At 35.7% G+C, this 19,408-nt stretch overlaps 1 protein-coding gene and 1 long non-coding RNA gene across 6 annotated transcripts in view; both read right to left on the bottom strand.

Annotated features, from left to right (window-relative positions):
• PAM (peptidylglycine alpha-amidating monooxygenase) overlaps window positions 1–19,408 on the bottom strand; it is a 119,739-nt gene that overhangs the window by 3,668 nt on the left and 96,663 nt on the right. For 4 of the 5 annotated variants that reach the window (XM_035310398.1, XM_035310396.1, XM_035310400.1 and 1 more), the window contains 8 exons: window positions 18,453–18,582; window positions 9,627–9,743; window positions 9,029–9,101; window positions 8,284–8,491; window positions 7,423–7,623; window positions 6,268–6,386; window positions 3,284–3,383; window positions 1,864–1,917 (listed from right to left, as the gene is read on the bottom strand). In XM_035310398.1, the coding sequence (XP_035166289.1) occupies window positions 1,864–1,917; window positions 3,284–3,383; window positions 6,268–6,386; window positions 7,423–7,623; window positions 8,284–8,491; window positions 9,029–9,101; window positions 9,627–9,743; window positions 18,453–18,582 (1,002 nt within the window). The remainder of the gene's footprint in view (window positions 1–1,863; window positions 1,918–3,283; window positions 3,384–6,267; window positions 6,387–7,422; window positions 7,624–8,283; window positions 8,492–9,028; window positions 9,102–9,626; window positions 9,744–18,452; window positions 18,583–19,408) is intronic. The other variant, XM_035310397.1, reaches the window with a different exon arrangement.
• On the bottom strand, window positions 14,212–17,971 carry LOC118156370. The gene is made up of 2 exons (XR_004746235.1): window positions 16,055–17,971; window positions 14,212–14,575 (listed from the first exon to the last, which is right to left on the bottom strand). It is a non-coding gene; the product is annotated as an uncharacterized LOC118156370 (long non-coding RNA).

The following is a 19,408-nucleotide window of genomic DNA, read 5'->3' as shown; positions in this document are numbered from 1 at the left end:
TCTAAGATGGGGAAAGGAGAGGTGTCAGGGAGAGTTTTGCCTTAAAAAACATCTACCATTTAAAATATGGGCAAATCCTGCAAGAAGACATATTGGCAAATAATGATCTAATGATAGTGATCTACTATCATTTAAATATCTCCTTTAGGTATTTACATTTCCACAATAAATACAGAAATCCAGTGTGTGTTGTATTATCACAGACAAAAAGGAAAACATTTATATTTATTTTCAATAAATCTGTGACAGAGGGTCAAATTCTCCTTACTGCTAAATCCCATGAAAGACCTTTGGCTCTATAAATCTGAAGAGCTTTAGAAAACTGCATCAACTCAATCCTGGCCATTTTGTTACCTCTCCATCTACACCAAGATAAATAATTTCAATAAAATCCTCTACATATTGTTTTGAGTGTGTATAAAAGATCGTGTTCTTCATCCTAACTTTAAATTAATAAAACTGTTCGACTATGTATTTTAACATCTGATTTAACAGCAGGTCTTAAGAAGTAGCTGCATTGGAGACATTGAATACAATTGTTATTTCATTCTGTATCAAATTCAATTTTCACATAAAACTACTATAAAGATAACCTGCTTTCTGTTCAAGTGGTAGTAACAGACATGAGCACTTTTTTTCCACTAGCACCTTGCCCTGCTCTGAGGAGCGGTTCAGTTCTCCACATTTTCCCTTTAGAGGTTCTTACCTAACTGTTTCTTACCCATTGATACTATTTCATTATTTCCTGTAGCATTAGAAATGTCAGCCAGCATGGTATCTTCCTAAAGAAAGCTGAAATGCATTGACTTATCCCTAGATTAGCTATACTGTGGATGCTGTGATGTCCACACTTTCCCTTTTGAGTGCTTCAGGAGGACTGATGTACCAATAGAGATAAAACAGAAGGACAACAGTTTTCACAATAAGAAATTCACTGTTTTATAAGGCCAGCCTAGTTTATTCTACTATATGTTGCAATTGGCAGGTGGAATCTTTGTGTATATTTCCATACATGCATAAAGCAAAACACAGAAACACTGAATTCAACCAAAGAAAACCACTTTAGAACTTCTGTATATTTTATAAAGGCACAGGTACTCTTTTTTTCTGAAAGGGAAATAAGCTTTTCCTCTTGCACATAAAAGGCCTATGAGACAGAAGATTTAAGACAGAATTACTTTTAATCTGCCTGAATCACTATTTTGCCCCCTTCACCTTAATCTACATGTATTTCCTTATCTCTGTACATTAAATTTCTACGTTTTCTTTTTCCCCATTCTCATTAAGATAAAATGAAAAAAAGAAAAAAGGAAAAAGAAAAAAAAAGGCAGTAAATCTAGGGAATTAAGTCTGAACAGAATGAACGATTTTTTCCCCCTATGGTGTAACTGACAAGACTGTGTGCAGAAAAGCTATGCAGAAAAACAAAACAGAGCTGCTGTTCCAGATAACCTTTTTTTGGTGACTGAGAACTGTGGAGCAAGGGAAAGGTTGCTGGGGAGTAACTCTCACAGTTACGTTTCAGAGCTTTCTCTGCATCAAAGGGGGCTAACACTCATACCAGATGGTGATGTGGAGTTAATCCACTAGTTAAATTTTCATCTTAGTGTCTGTGAAGCACATCACCACTGAAAAAAAAATGTTGATTGATTGTAAATTAGTGTCTACTAGGTACGACGGTTACAAGCTGCTTTGTCTTAGTTTCTGTGGCAGCTCAGTTTATGTACAATAACTGTATGAAATGGTGGTGAAAAACAGAACAACAATCAAACTAGTTAGCATTTTTTCCTCCACTGTGGCAGAAACAGTCATAGTCTATGTGAAAATACTGGTTCCTTCATTTCTATTCAGAATCAGACTAACCTTTTATTTCCTGTACCTCAATACCAGCCTTTTTAACTGACCGATGTTCCATTTCTGTAAAACAAAATTATTCTTCAGGACAACTGACATTTCGAAGACACTCAGTGACATTTTCCTGCTAGCTCTGTCAAATGTACAGTACAATCCCTACAGCAAACAATTCCATTAGCATCTGAACTTCACCAAGCAGAGCCAATGTAAACAATTCAATAGCTCACAATACCATGAAAAAACAAGAGATGTTGATTCATAAAAACCGTTTGCAATAATTAACTCTTATGCCACAGAGACACTTTATGGGCATGTGTTCAGGGAATCCCATAAAAATAACACTATTAATTACAATCAAAATCATGATGGATTAAAGACTGGTTGCATCTGGACTCTAGCTATTGCAATATTATACTGCAGTTTCAGCCAAAAAGAAAATAAGGTACATGGACTTTCCTCATCTAATCTCTAAGTGATGAAGAAATTCATTATTTTTTTGTTTTTATGTTTCTTTGAATAGAAGCCTAGAAATACTCTTTTTCAGGTTAATAGATTCAGAAACAAGCCACATCCAGTCAGACTTACAATTTATCTGGTCCAGTGTCCTGTTATTAACAGCATCTGATACCAGATGACCCATAAGAAAACCAATAAAATATAAACAGACAAATGTGGAATAACTGGCTTAGTCAGAAATTTATTTGTAATAGCAGATTGTTACTGGTTGACTAACACTGTGAAGCCTGAGGCTTTCTCCCTCATACATTTTTTATCTGATATAATGTAACAGTAGATTATATTTTTATTCATTTAAAGTATATTTGTAAATACTTACTTATTCTTATTCCTTTTATTCCTCTCTCGGAATCCTACTAAACAGATGCCTGACTCATCAGGTTCCTCTCCCTGATGTCAGGCTGTTTGGCTTGGGGGTTAGTAGATTAAAACTGGGAAGTGTTTCCCCTTGATAGGAATACGGCTTCAAATTATACTAGATTAATTTTCTAATGATAAATATTCCCAAAGAAATTAAAAGAAGTTTAAAATTGACTTGTGTTTTTATTTCAGCCTCTGATAGTTTCTGATATGATAACTTCAAAGGAAGCAGTGAACTTGTCAGCAAATGACACATTAAAAGACCTAAAATGCAAAAAAACTCATACTTTTAAGTATATACTAATACGATGATCTACCATAAATCTACCATAAATCTACCATAAGGCTAATGCATTTGGATTCCTCCTCCTATGAAAAATCAGATCACATACCCTGGACTCTCTGACGAACGATGCTGAAGAACGATCACTTTGCCTTACTTCAGCAGTTGTTCTGTACTTAAATCATTGTCATTAAACCAGTACCAGATAAGTGACACTGATCTTAAGATACAAAATGTGAAGTTGTGGCATTAAGAACAAAAAGAACATACTTTCGGTGGATGCAAATTTCCACACTGTTCTGGCATGAACATCTCCAACGAATACTGTTTTGTCTTCTGAAGCAACTATATCATGTGGCATCTCAAAGCTCTGTGAAGAAAAGGAGTGACAGATTACTCTTAGCTGTCTACACATTGTCATAACTAGTCCTGGAAAAAACAGCAGGTCTAATGTGAGTGAAGGGAAGAGGAATTACATTTCCTTTGTATGTTTGCCATCTCAAAGGATAACATCTTGGAGATTATCAGATACAGTCATGCTAAACACTTCATATTTATGTTCTTGCATTTAATTTTACCCTGTGAAATATAAGATGCATAGTGCACATACAGCTATGTACTATAGTGGTAAGTTACTATCATGTTGAGAAAGAATTAATATTTGATTGAAACGTACATTACTAAAGGTGGACTTTTTGGGATAGTATCATGTGGCTACACCCACTGTAAGCTTTAATTTTCATCTTTTAAGCAAGGAAAGCATCCTTAATGTTGTTGACCACAGATTCTCCAGATGCAGCACACAAGCATGTACATACTCCATCAGTATACTGCTGTACATAGTGTACATACTATGTACTACATAGTGATGTACAATGTATATACTCCAAGAATAGCTATAAGCATTGACACTAGATCACTCGTTTTCCACCAGTTCTAGAAAATGTCTGAGCTAACTTTTTTTTTTCAAGGAAGCATGTTGGTATGCTATGCCGGTGTATTATTATTTACAGATTTACCATTTGGAACAGGTGAGCAGAGGATCCTATTTTGCTAGCTAGGAGTGTAATGAATGAAACACCAGAATTTATCAGAAAAAAAAATGCATTGCAAATTTTGTAGGGCATATTGTGTATAACAGACCAGGATAAATATCAAAATACATAAAATATTTGAATTATTATTTTGAATTACTTTTAAAGGATGATATTGCTTATTATCATACATTTATTATGCTGTCTTGAAATATTAATAGGCTCTCAGTCATAACCGCAAAATCTACAAACAAATGTATAACACAAGCATCTATTGGAGAGAAGAAGCTAAAATAAGAGATGGGCAAACAGAGTAAAAGATGGTAAGTTTGGCCATGTTGCCTTTAGTTTATCCAGAATGATCTTCTCATATGTCTTTAGAATTTATTTATCGACATAAATAAAATATAAATAAAAATTAAATATAAATATAAATAAAAAATAAAAAATTATTTATTGTCCTTGATACCTACAGACTAATTAAATGAGGAACTTCAATGAGAAGCAATAAGCCGCCACGTGACAAGTGCATTCCAAAGCAGCACCTATTCCATCTGCAACTTAAACTTAGTACAACAAAGAGAAGAACAAAAAATCATCTGACTCTGTTTTGAATAAATGTCTCTGCCCAACTATTTTTAATGTTCCCAGAAAAAAGTTCCAAGAGTAAAGGGCAGTTCACTTTCCTAGCACTGAGCAACCAAAGAACCTGGAATAAAAAAACCTGGGATAAGGCAGTATCTTTGTAGTTAACGTGTTGTTCTGGCCTAAATACCTTTCCTAAGGATCTACTATTTTAGTCTAGATATAAAGAGCTACAGATTCCTCCCTAAAACAAGATTCTTAACACTTCCAGATCCATCACTCCAGCAAGTATGGCTATCATATTAAGAATTTTTCCTTTTCGTTAGTAGACTGGAAAACTGAGTATTGTGAACTACCTTATCAGGGTAATTTCTGGTAAGTGGTCAATTTCAGATCTCAGGACTGAATAGTGCATCCTTTATACACCACTACCACAAAGAATTGTTTACTGAAAAAACAAACAAATACAAACCACCAAACCAAAAAAAAAACAGCCAACATCAAAACTGAAAATAATAATAATAAGAGAAAATAATCCCTGTAACCTCAAACTATGTTTCTTTATATGAGAAATTGTTAGTGAACCAAATAGGATGGAAGTGACATAGACATACAGATTTTATATACTATTTAAAGATTTCAATAGTCATCCTTCCAAAACATTAATAAACGAGACAGACTTTCATTGCTTAAATTTTTTCATGTTCTTATAAGTTTTTTTTTTGTTTTTTTTTTCACTGTGTATTTTACTTGTATGTATAATATTCCATAAAAGCATGAAAAACAATTCAAAAGTAAGAAATTTGGAGTATTTTCATTTCTCGTCTCAAGCTATTCCTGGTTTAAAGACTGATCTTGGATCACCTTATGAAAGTTGTACACCTGCTCTACTGTCTGGAGTCAAAATTTAATACAGAAATTTTCTGCAAGAATCTGTAACTGTGCACAGATAGTTAACATTATCTAACCCCCACTGAATCTCAAAATGATGATAAACCCACTGTCAGTTTTTGTAAGTTTGTAGGCAGCACAGCTATTTGCTATACTGAAAAAGAAATATCTGTCTGTAGTATCCCTTAAAACTGGACTACAAATCATTGAGTATATGTGCTACCCAGGAATGGGAGTCATTCTTTTGTCTAAGACAATCTATGTATATTTTTACTAAACATTTTTAAACTTCATTTTGCACAATACTTTATAAATAACATCTAGCCCTCGAACTAATCTTCTGCAAAGAACAAATGTAACCGTACAGTTGAGTTTTATTCCTGCTTAGGAAAACACTTTTTTGGACATGTAATGGACATTAGTATCTAATTCTATAAATATTTCTGGACCTTTATTCTTCTTTTAAATTAGCTTTTAATAACTATCTGTCAGCAATAAAGTGAACTTATTCTAACTAAAGGTATTATCTGTAGGGATCATCTCAAAAGTGGTATAATTTTTGAGCATTTAATACATGTAGAAACTAAGATCTGAAATTCTAGCGTCTTCACTAAGTTTGTATTATGAAGAATTCCTTTGAACACCATACATTTTAAAACACCTAATTTCCTGTAGTAGTTGTATAAAAGTTGGAGATGTTACCAACAGTCTCCTATACATAATTATATACACCAGGCACTCTACCTTTCTAAGCGGAATGAAAGTATCAATTATTTCTCCAGTAGAGAAGTTCATCACAAATCCTTGCACTGGTTCTGCTTCTCCAGGGTAAGGCATTCCATTAACTGCGAAGAGGAGACCACCTGCAACAACAATGGATTTTCTTTAACAACCCATATCTTGAAAACTACAGTGCAGGTCAATAGTAATTGTATTGATGTAAAAAGCTGTCTGAGAAAATGAGAGTGACTGACAGAGACAGAGGTAACTCAACAGGAAACTAAATCACAATAGGAAAGTTAACTAAGTTATCACAGGGAAATATTGTGGACAACCAGTCTATAGAGAGATGCTATAAAGAAATGGTCAGAAGCTACTTCCTAACAGTCTTAAATAAACTGGTTGTGGGTGCATGGGAAGCAGGAGAGGAGTGGACTACAAAATGGGGTCAGACTTGCTCTCTCTCCCTACAATGCATCTCCTGCTGTCAGAGACTACAGAGGGCTACAGATACTGAGTATACATAATTTGTACATAATTTCTTAAATTCTAGGCAAATGCAACAGAGATTACCTTGATATTAAATTTGATATCAACTACAGTGTCAGGAGACTGACATTCCAAAATTCCTTGTCCAGCTCTTGACATTCTCACTATCTTCAGTATTGGTATTAAAAATCTGACTACAACCCTTAATATGGTAATTGTATTAATTACCAGATTTTGATAATAAACTACACAACTTCTAAATAAAAATTGTTTGCTTTCAGATTTTATAGTTTAAGAAAATCAACACTTGATGTCTTGGAAGCTCTTTAGTTTGCTCTCTTCAATGGAGCTTGAAATGAGTATTTTAAAACATTATTAGTAACTAATTATGGACTGTGCCGTCACTAGGAAGGAAACAATATAATCTGCTTGTTGACATTACATTTAGGGAGTCTAATCAGTCATTTCTCAGGAGTAGAGATTATATGCAAGCTTCTCTCATCCCCCCCACTGCAAACAGGAAAATAGGATAGTTCTAAAACTTTCCATTACATCAGCACTACTTTGAAAAAGAATAAATATCTGGCTAAAGATACATGATAGCACTCTTTATGAAATGACATTGTACACAGTGACATACTGGCATTAAAGAACTACTTGAAATCTGAAGAACGGGAAAAAAATTATTACCTGGAGCATATGAAACTGCAAACAACTCTCTTCCAAATGATTTGTGCTTGATCTCTCTTACGAACTCCCCAGTTCCTAATCTGAAACACTGAATTCGACCGTTTTCCCTGTCTGCAACACAGAGCTGACTGAAGTCAGGGATCAGGGCTAAACTGTGGGGGATATGAAACTGTCCAGGTCTGGCTCTGCCTAAAGAAGTCTCTGCAACACAAAATATACACATTTGTGATAAACTACACAAAGTTCTGCTTAGAAATAGCAATATTTCACATAATGCAGCATAACATTGGGAAAAGTTTTTGTTCTTTCCCTAACAGTTTTACTCATTCAGGTAAACTATTGTAGGCTTTTGCATTATCTTTGTAAAACCTGAATTTGTGAATTAGCTATTTCTCTACAATAGCATAATCCCTGATGCATAAATCTGAGTTGGACAGAATTATTGACAAAACTTAAAATAGATAGGATCCTGACATCAATCTTAGAAAAAAATGGTAAAGGCTTATACCATTTGACCACACTTTTAGAAAAAAAAAAATATATTATTACTATTACTTTTGAAAGTCTAGATATTTCATTGCTAAGAAAGGACGTGCTGTTACTTGTGCTAACTGCATGCTAACAGACTCTTATTTTTTATTTTTTTAGAGAATATATAAATACCCACTACAACTAGCTGTTAGAGAAACAAGAGAAGCATTAGAGAAAAATCTGGAATTTAATAAGAAGGGCAAAATTGAACTGGGGCCTTCATAGTATTACTGTAATAAACATTTATAAATGACATAAATAATTGTATCAACAATCTCACAGTTGATGATAACATGAATTCATGATAACAGAGTATCAGTGAGCTCTGACCTTCTCCCCACTGCATGATGTACAATCCGTTTGGAGAGAACTGGATGATTCGGCTGTTACAGTAGCCATCAGATACATAAATGCTGCCAGTGATTGGATCCACTGCCACATCAGTTGGTTGACAGAAATGGTTTTTGTCACTGCCTGGTTGCAAAGCTACTCCTAGGGTCAGTAATGGTTCTTTCACATCTGCTCCCAGTTTGAAAACCTTTTAAATCAATAGAGAAAGGTAAAAGGTTTCAGTTATGGAGGGTGAAATATAAGACGGATGTCTGACTATGAAAAGGATATCTATTACTCTGTATAAAATAAATGCGTACACTAAACACAACCTTAATATCTTGACTATGACATCTATTACCAGTTTTATAACCATTCTGATTGTGGGAAATTTCTGCATAAAATATAATTTCCTGTGATTACATCAAACAAATTAGTATCATATTCTGAGCTAGGAAAATTAATAAGCAAAGATGTAGCAGAAAAATCTGTTCTCTTCCAAAATAATTACTGTTTTAAAACAGGTACTTTTAGTTCTGAATACTTTGCTCAAATTATTCTACACAACTATATTTCATGAAGGGTATAGGGGTCAATTTCCATAGGCATATTCTTAATGTTTACCATAACAAGCCTACATAAACAGTTTACATCATAATTGTAAGTTTACATAAACCTCTAGGAAAACAAACAAACAAAAATGGCAATACACTAAGGTCCTTGTATTAAGGGTTCAGAAACATACCTGATGGAGAGCTACATCAGTGACCCAGTAGTTACCATTCTTATCTATACTCAAACCATGTGGTAAGTAAAATCTGCAAACACAAATGTAGAAGAATCAAGTTAAAGACATCTTTCAGGAAGAATGAAAGTAGATTTGAAGATTTCATTTTTTATCTACAGATCAAGAAATGCTCTAAAAATAACAACCTGCTAGTATTTAACAAAAGAATATACACTATAACTGTAGATTTTTCTTGACAAGAGTGTCTCAAATCTGGAATTCACTTGATCTCTACTTTCTCACTCATGCTAACATTTGGTATCTTTAAAGAAAATATACAATACTCTTAAGCGCTGCATTTCTGCTAATCTGGCTGGTAGATGAAATTATATGAATTACCCAAAAACAGATGTAGTGAAGATGGCAAATGATTGTAATTATTATTTGCTGCTTTTTTTTTAATTTATTTGTTCAAATAAACACAAAATCACATAATGAAATACAAAACAGACATGTGAAAATGTGTTGGTGACTTTTGAGGCTAAATTATGTAGAAATGCTAATAGTTCTATTAATAAAAACAACAGCAACAACAAAATAAAACCAAAAAACTTACAGACTTTTGCCTGTGGAATGCAGCAGTTTTGCAGTACTTGGATTCAGGACAAGAATTGTGTTCTGTTCAATTGGTCCAAGTCCTCTTTGTTGATAAACAAATTTGCTGTCAAAAGAACTACACAGAAATATTGTAATACAAAGACAGCATTAGAAAGAACAGTCCAATGATGACCACTGCACATGCAACTTAAAGTCAGGTTTTCTAGTTTAATTCCAGTGTGGGTTACTAGTACCTAGTACCTTTTTTTTTTTTTTTTTTAAATAAGCCTTGTAATATTGTATGATCATAAGAGTTCTAATGTTGGGATATCTGCATTTCCTACCCAGGTTATGACTTCCTAACTAAAGGAGTACCAAATCAACACAGCAATAATTAAGACAATCATAAAGAAAGCAATCAAACAATTTTTTTTTAATTTTTTTTTGTTAGCTTGTTTGCTTTTTTATTTGCTGTGGCAAATTAGAGGTGGGAAATAAAACAATTTAGCCATAGCTAATCACCAGGGCATAATTACTTGTGTGAACTTGTATACTTTGTACTAAGGTAGGCTGTGTTTGTGCTTTATGTTTTTTGTTTTCTTTTCAAACACAATTTGTTATTTTGCCAGAACTTGCTACTGTAACATTCAGATCTTAAGGTTCTTATCCTTTCCAGCGTGCCCTTGCAGGAGACTATAGGATATGAATATGAGATGTGCTTCTCTTAACCCCACAATTTGCTTCTCTTAACCCCACAATTCCACATATAATTTTCAAGGTACATGGAATATATTAATAAAAAAAAACATTTAAACATGTTACTATATATTTCAGTCATAAAGAACGAGCATTGCTTAACCTTCTAGAAGACTCTTGCCAGATGTAAAATTATCATGCACTTAACGAAGAATACAAGATTAGTCACTTGTACCCATACAGAGAAGCTGGCTATTACTGTAACCTGTTGAAATGTGTTCAGCCTTCAGTATAGAGCATGTAAAACATTTTGAACAAAATTTAAGCCTAAATGTTAGAAAAGGCTATGTGATTATGGACAAAAAACATGTGAACGCATGACATACTCTTCCCTCCTGTCTTATAGTTTTAAAGCTATTTATTAGTGCCCCTAAGATAAATCCAGCTATGACTGATGCAGCTTGGTAAACAGGAACATCCTTTATAGTCACAGACCAGGCTATGAATAAAGCTATTAAAACTTTATATGGTACAGTGCTGGTAGCCCAGCCTCTCCCTAACATTAAATAATTATATGTCTAGAATTTTCAATGCGGCAAGGCAATACTGGTTTCATATATAACCAGAAAAATCTGACAGAATGTGTTCAAGTTTCTCCATAGGCTACAATTAGAAATAGCATTTAGATATTATATTATATTTATATATTTATAAATTTATGTATTTATAAATTTATATTTATATATTTTATAAATTTAATTATATAAATTTAATTAAATTTAATTAAATAAATATATAATTATATAAATTTAATTATATTTAATTATAAATTTATATTTATATATTTATAAATTTATATATTTTATATAATATTTATATATTTATATATTAGATATTATATACGGTAACTATCTGGGCCTACTTCTTCAACCTCTGACAGGAATCAATATACCCTTTTCACTGGGTATATACCCAGTGATAGGAATCAATATACCCTTTTCACTTGAGTAACGCTCAAGGCATTACTAAATCTCTCTACTGAGCCCCCCTGAACACTTTGCTGTGACGCTACAACGAGACACACAGAATGGCTGACATTGGCAGGGACCTCTGGAGGTCATCTGGTGAAATCCCCTGCTCCCACTGGACCAGCAGGTTGCCCAGGACCATGTCCAAATGGCTTTTGAAGATCTCCAAGGAGGGAGACCCCCCCGGCTCTCTGAGCAGCCTGTGCTACTGCACAGTCACCCATGCAGCAAGGCAGTGCTGCTGGTGTTCAGAGGGAACCCGTGTTCCTGTCTGTGCCCACTGCCTCTTGTCGTGGCACAGGGCACCACTGAGATGAGCCTGTCTCTGTCCTCTCTGCACCAAATACCTTTCAGGTATTTGTACGCATTGATGGCTGAGCCCCCTCCAGGCTGAACAGTCACAGCCCTCTCAGCCTCTCATCACAGGAGAGGTGCTCTAGTCCCTTCATCACCGTCATGCACAGTACGCCAGGCATGGCCTCATTTGCACTGCAGAGAGGAGAAGGACCACCTCAGCCCTCTCGATCTGCAGGCAGTACTCTGCCTAGTGCAGCCAAGAACAATGTGAGCTTTCTTGGTGGCATGGACACATTGCTGGCACGTAGCTAACAAGGGTAACACTACTGGCACACAATGCCCTAATGATATTTATTTGCTTATTTAATGATGGCCTAGTAGATTTTGCTTTTTTATCATTATTGAAAGTTATATTCCACGACAAGCTCTCTTGCTTTTAAGCATTTTCTTTAGAAAAACAAAACAAAACAAAAACAAACAAAAAATAACACAACAAAACACGCACATGAAAAAAGCCAACAAAAAAGCTCCCCCCAAAATAAAAATAATAATAAAAAAAGCCCCAACCCACAATGCTTGATTTCAGTAAATGACAGGGGCCCAGGAATCTAATACTCCTAAGGTACAGATGACCAATAAGACCAATCCTGGACAGACCGAACAAACGTTTGGCAGCAGAACAGAAGTTTCTGAGTTTCTTGGCTTATGTTACACCTTTATGTTTGCATGCAAATAACTGGGCTTGTGGTCAAGTATTTTATTCCAACACATGGATGATTTTTCTGCTTTCCACTTCTGCATGATGAATGCTTGCTTGGTAACTATTTATCTTTACTAAAATGTTTTAGTTTACCTTATGTTAATGGATATGGGTGAGAACAACCTTTCTAGGCTCAAGCTCTGTGATGACTGTTATTATTAATCAGCACAGCTAATCACAGGTGAGAATCTTAGTGAGGGTAGGTATTGTACAGAAACAGCACCAGCAACAACAAGAAGAAAACAAGATTCTATCTCTTTGCAGAACTGACTAGGTAGACAGCTGAAAACTGACTGTTTTTCCTTATTATCATTCCTGATCCTAGTAACTGTCCTGACCAGACTTCTAAGCATTTCCTGTTAACAACTACCCAGCTCTGCTGGGAACCGAGTGCTTTCAGCGTAAGTATGAGCTTGCATGGTATTTTCAGCAAAGGAAGCCTAGTGAACTTTGAAATGAGGTTATGGGACTGATCTTTCATGTGTCTTCTCCCTAAGAAATATCTTTTTCTAGCAGTCAGACTAGTATGCTACAGAGTCACTCTTTCCTTTCCAGGGCTTATGAATATATTCCAAGCTACTCCATGCTTCTTTTTTTTCATTTGATAAACGAGGACACAGACTATGCCGACTCCTGCTAGCTTAAAAGAAGCAAAAGCAGACCAAGAAAAGAATTAAAACCTTACTGTTATATGCCATATTACTCTGCTCTCAGCATGGTTTTCTAATAGGTTCTGCAGTTTCATGTTAAAGGACAAACGAAACATGCTGCATCTGTCACAACTTCTAATTTCAAGCTCCAATACAATTTCATAGCAATTTTTCTACTACAACTGGCCACTTCACACTAATGCAAACAATTTCTTGCTACATCTGATTTTCTTCTGGTGTGCTACATATTAAAATCTAGACAGACCACCTGCTCTCATAAGCCTTGAAAGTACAACCCTGAGCTCTACTCTTATTTAATAATCCATCACCACTGTGGCATTGTGCTCAGCCTAAACTAACCTACCTAGCTTGTTAAGAATGCAATAACAGATGTTCAAGAATGCATTTTATATTCTGTATTATGTCTTTTATAAGTTGCACACACAGTCAATTATTTTTCATCACAAATTCCAAAAGAACTTTCAGCTGATTCATTGATCAGCCAGCTGAACAGTTCACATATATACATATATATATATATATATAAACATTTACATTTTGAATAGCACACACTGCATATGGCACGAAAGACTGAGGACAGACACGAAACTGAGGACAGCATGTGGTAAAAGAAGACGACTCATTAAAAGAGCTTTTTTTTTTTTTTTTTTTTTTTTTTTTACCATGCCCAGAAGGAATGTTAGAGCCACAGAAGAGCTGCTACTGTGTTACAGGGCTTGTCATTTTGTAACTGTTTTTGCTCTCTAAAGCAGACTGAAGTTGCCTTACAGGAGCACAGACCATTCATCCAGCTATATTTAGTTGAATGAGGATCCAGCTTTTATGGCATATATTAATAATGCATTGGAAACATTTGCGAAGTGCCTAACAGCACAGATAATTTTATTTTATTTTTAATTTGTTTCTGTGCTGTGACAGAAGCACTGAAACAGAGAAAATAAATTCTGGGCTTTCAGGCTCGATTCATGTTTATGTTTTGCTGAGGAATATTATACTCCGTTACTTGTGTATTTGCTGCTAATGATAAACATTAACTTACAAGCCTGATAACTTCTTATCCCTCTTCTACATATAAAAGCCATGATAATTCCCTTTCAAAAGAATCTTTTTCTATTCCTCCTTAATGAAAAATAAGAACAGATACATTCCATCTTTTTCAGCACAGTCCATGAAGCAGTCCCCAGACTATTTCATATGTGCATGAAATATATGAAAACAAAAGGGGAGGCTGAGCACACAAAAGTATGTGCATTTCCTATGCAGCAAGATTTGGAACAAATATTTAGCTTCAGTCATGCTTTCCACATACACTGTTTTAATGTCACTCTACTCTATACAGGCCCACAGAAGTTTCAGCTTATCTATTTTAAGGGCTCCTAACAGCACTAGGTTTGGAAGTGACCTCAAAGACCATCCAGCTCCAACCCACCTGCCATGGGCAGGGATGCCACCCACTAGACCAGGTTGCTCAAAGCCCCATCCAACCTGGTCTTGAACACCTCCAGGGATGGAGCCTCTCTGGGCAACCTGTTCCAGTGCCCCACCACCCTCGGAGTGAAAAATTTCCTCCCAACCTCTAATCAAAATATCTATTTTAGTTTAAAACCATTCCCCCTTGTCCTGTCACTATCTCACTGACAAAAAAAAGTCACTCTCCATCTTTTTTATAAGCCCCATTTAAGTTTGAAAATGGGCCATAAGGTCATTCCAGAGCCTTCTCTTTAGGCGGAACAGTCCCAGCTCTTTCAGACTTTCTTCACAGAAGAGAAATAAATTTCCTATGAACTAATCAACTATGCTCCACAAGAGGAGGAATAAAACAATACTTGTGAACAAAACAAGTGAATGCTTAAGTGAATCAGGATTCTACACATAGATATCTTCAGTGAGGAAGTTTCACTTTTTTCCAACTTTAATCCCTGCATGATGGCAAATATGGTGAGCCTCCACACTAATCTCATGTGCAGATTAACACGTGACATTTTACCATTACCATACGGAAACATTTAGCACATTTCAGAAAATACTCAGAATAGCTAACAATTGAAAGAAAGAAACTGTCTCTTAGCTCTATGGTGCTAGCTCAAGGCTGACTACTCAGTGGCAGACAAAAGAGTGAATACAATGTTATACATTATTCAGAAAAGAACAAAAGATGGAAGAGAGAAAGTGCTTTAAACCCATAACCCTGAAGCATACTCCCTTTTCCCCATCTCAGGAAGTAAGAACCAGAAGAAGATACAGAGATGACAGTAATAATGATGAATTATTTTGATACAAAGAGGACCAAATACACTGGGACTCTCATGGAAATACCTCACTGGAAATGAGGGAACTGGTAAGGATATTAAAGAAGCACAAAGAAATTATGAGTTTCAGGAGAAGATAAATTGGAAATTATTGTGTATTGTTGGGAGAAGCAAACTGAAGAACATAAAATGAGTGATGAGGTAGCAGGTGCAATACTTTTAAAACAAGGACTTTTCCACACTTTGTGCAACAGTCAAACTGCAGATTTCACTGGTAAGGGTATAAAGTTTTTACATGGGTTCCAAAACCATAAATAACCTGGCACATTTATTAATGGGGAAACTCTCTAGAGATTATAAACATAAGTAGTGGATTTATTTTATTATATTATATTTTATTTTTTTTTCCTGGAAAGTCCCTTAGTCACAGGTTTTAAATATTTCAGAATATAAGCATCTGCTGTTGTCCAGGACTGGACTGAATTAAGCGAATCTTTAGCGTGACCCAGCACAGGTACTGGGTACATCAATTTCTAGATTTCAGACCACAACTCTGATCCTCTGCACCCACACCATAATAAGTTTTTGTTTTGTTTAGAATCACAGACTCATAGAATGGTTTGGAAGGGACCTTGAAGACCACCCAGTTTCAACCCCCCTTGCCATGGGCAGGGACACTTCCCACCAGACCAGGCTGCCCAAAGCCCCATGCAGCCTTGCCTTGGACACCTCCAGGGATGGGGTACCCACAGCTTCTCTGGGCAACCTGTGCCAGTGCCTCGCTGCCCTCAGAGTAAGAAATTTCTACCTAATATCTGATCTAAATCTACCTTCTTTCAGTTTAAAACCACTTCCTCTGGCCCTTTTCTAGAGAAAACTGGTCCAGAAAAGATAGTGTTCTGTTACCATACAACTGTATTAAGCATGGCCTAAGTATTAGATGTTTGTTCTGTATAGTATGTTCCATTAACTATTTATCACTAGTGCTTTACACTCCAAATTAAACACCCATTTAAATGGAATCACTGGGCAGATGTTCCTTTTATCAATATAGGCTGAGAGATTCTCTATTGGAGGTTTAGGATACGATTTTGCTAGCAGGTGAAACAATGTAAATATGTACGAATTCTATTTGTTGCACATAACTCTTTGGTATAAATAATAAATGTATTTATGTAATAAATGTACAGGCTCTGGTTAAAAGCCTTTCTCCTTCTTATAAGCTGCTTTTATACACCGGATGATGGTTATATTGTCTTGCCAGAGCATTCTCTTCTCCAGGCTGCACAACCCCAACTCTCTAAGCCTCTGTGCACAGGAGAGCTGCTTCAGCCCTCTGAACATTTCTGTGGCTTCCTCTGGACCTGCCCTAACAGGTCCATGTCCTTCTCGTGCGGGGGCCCTAGAGTTGGCCACAGACCTTTTGATGCCACCCCTCAGGATACAGCTGGATTTCTGGGACACAAGTGTACATTGCCAGCTCATGTCCAATTCTTCATCTGCCAGAATCCCAAGGTCCCCCTCTGCAGGGCTGCACTCAATCACTTCATCACCCAGCCTATATTGATTGCCTTGACACAGGTGTAGCACCATGCATTTGGCCATGTTGAACCTCATGAGGTTCACATGGGCCCACATCTCAAGCCTGTCCAGGTACCTCTGGATGGCATCCCTTCCCCAGTAAATGGTCAACTGCACCACTCAGTTTGGTGTCACCCGCAAATTTGCTGAGGACACCTGTGTCATTAATTAAGATATTAAATACCGCTGGTCTTAGTATGGACCATTGAGGGACACCACTGGTTTCAGTTTGGACATTGAGCCATGGACTAACACTTTGGATGAGGCCACCCAGCCAATTCCTTATCCATCTAATAGCTCATCCACCAAATTTAAAGTTTAAGTTTAACCTCTGTAGACTTCCTAAATAGTGGTTGGTCTCAAATTCCAGTTTTGTGCTCTGGGCTGTGGGTATACCTCAGTTGTCAGAATCCCCCAAAATATACATTTCAGAAGTGAGAAATGAACAAAACTACCAGCTTATTTTCAAATGTTTTTTCAATACTTTCTTCAACGACACAAAAAAGGAAATGTATATTCATCTGTATGAGGATGAGAAAAAACAAATCAATACCAGCTTTTAGTTGAAGATTGAGTAATACAAGTTGCAGCATGCATCATCCTTTCAAGTTTGATAGTCTTCACTTGCACACACTTGAGCTGGAGAGATCACTGATGCCATGCACAAGAAATTTAAATGATTGCCTTATCTTCTACATTACGTTATTTAGCCAAAAAACAACTGCTTTTTCTCCACAGAAGAATATTCTAAGCATCATTTTACTATAAGGGTGAGAAAGCTGCTTCCTTTAATTTTCAGAAATGTCTTCTCTTAAAATAAATTCATCAAGAGTTGGAAAAAAACACCATACTGTTTAGCCTTGTAAGTATCAAGAACAGATACTTAGAAGATTTAAAAAGAACATTTACAAAGAGTACTATGTAGTATTCTGTTATAAACTAGTATTAATTACTCCCAGTGTTCTGTTGCAGTTTCATGGAGATTTTTTTTTTCAACTAAATGGTTAGATATACTGTTTAAATGCTGAAAGACATAATGACATTATATAAACAAGGACTCTATTTGAAATGTTGTATTTTTAAAATAATAAGTGGCCTTTTTTTTTTTTTTTGTGGTGAAACTTTTTTTTAATGATGAAAGTCCATTTTGAATGAATGCTCTATACCCCCTCCCCCCCCCCCTTTTTTTTTTCCAGCACTGAAGTAGCTTTGCATGTCTTAAACCCAGGCGTTAATAGTAGTATACCTTACTAAAACAGCATTCTCCCAGACCCCCAGCATTCTCCCCAGACGTGGACAAGCAGGGATAAGTTTTGGGACATAATGTACAATATTCTTTTCCTCTGGAGACATATTCTTACTGTCTAAAGATCTGGCAATCCTATAGTCTTGAAAATGTCAGTCACCACTTCCATTCTGAGTCTCCTCAAGGCACTTTCAGCCAACGAACTGAATTTTAAACAGAACAAGAACTGCAAGCTATTTCATTTCTTTGAGAAGATACACAAACTACATACACCAAATTGACCTTTTAACAAGCCATTCTGCAAAATATCTACTTACTTTTCATCCCAAACATGATCACCTCTGTGGAAGATAACTAAGTTATTTTCAAGGTCCAGAGCCAACCCAGAAACTTGGCCTAGTTTGAGGTCTAAACCAGGCCACTCCACCACCTCTTCTATGTGGAAATCTGACCAAAGAAACAAACAACAAAGAAAGACAGACATTAATGTAGCACATTTATACTAATAAAACACACACACACACACACACACACAAAAAAAAAAAGAACATAAAACTGGTTAGCTGGCTTTTTGCATGGAATACTGGGGATTGTATGGACATTCTTTTGCATGCAGAATTTCCATGAATGCATTGCAATTTAATTCCAAGTACAGTTTTATTACAGTAAAGCATGCACAAACACTGGTATCCTGCTATATGTAGGATGACAGAAACTTCAGAGCTTTCTTAATACTTTCTAATATTGGTTGATTACAGAAAACATACAGGTACTATCAGAAATAAGCAAGCAAATTTAAATAATAACCTATCAGCATTTTATTTAAAAAGCATAATGAAGTAATAGGAATCACTAGGTCATCTATAAATCTGAAGTGGCTGATTCACAACTTTTTTTAAAAAAATTTTTACCCAAACCAAAAAAAAAACACAACTCAGAGAAGCAAGAGAGCAAAGAGAAACAAATAGTAGTTTTGTGAAGTTTGCCTATGACATTTCTTAAACCCAACATATACATTAATTAGCTCTTGCTCATATCCTAATCCAAAGACTACATGCATGAATAGAAAATAGATGTCTAAATCTGATGAAATAAATGAAGGAGGGTAAAGAATCTGTCACTGTTTATATGTCAGGGCACTTGTTAAGAACATATGCTGGGCAGTTTTAGAAAAACACAAATCTGATTTTCACACTAAACCAAAATACGGGATTTAGCAAGGGAAGCACTGCTAAAAAAATGGATACTTTCTGTTTTTGTCTTAAATTGTATA

Source organism: Oxyura jamaicensis, chromosome Z (genome assembly GCF_011077185.1).
Source record: "Oxyura jamaicensis isolate SHBP4307 breed ruddy duck chromosome Z, BPBGC_Ojam_1.0, whole genome shotgun sequence".
In the NCBI taxonomy this organism is placed as follows: Eukaryota; Metazoa; Chordata; class Aves; order Anseriformes; family Anatidae; genus Oxyura; species Oxyura jamaicensis.
Note: the sequence above shows the minus strand (reverse complement) of the source record. Positions and strands in the feature narration are given on the sequence as shown.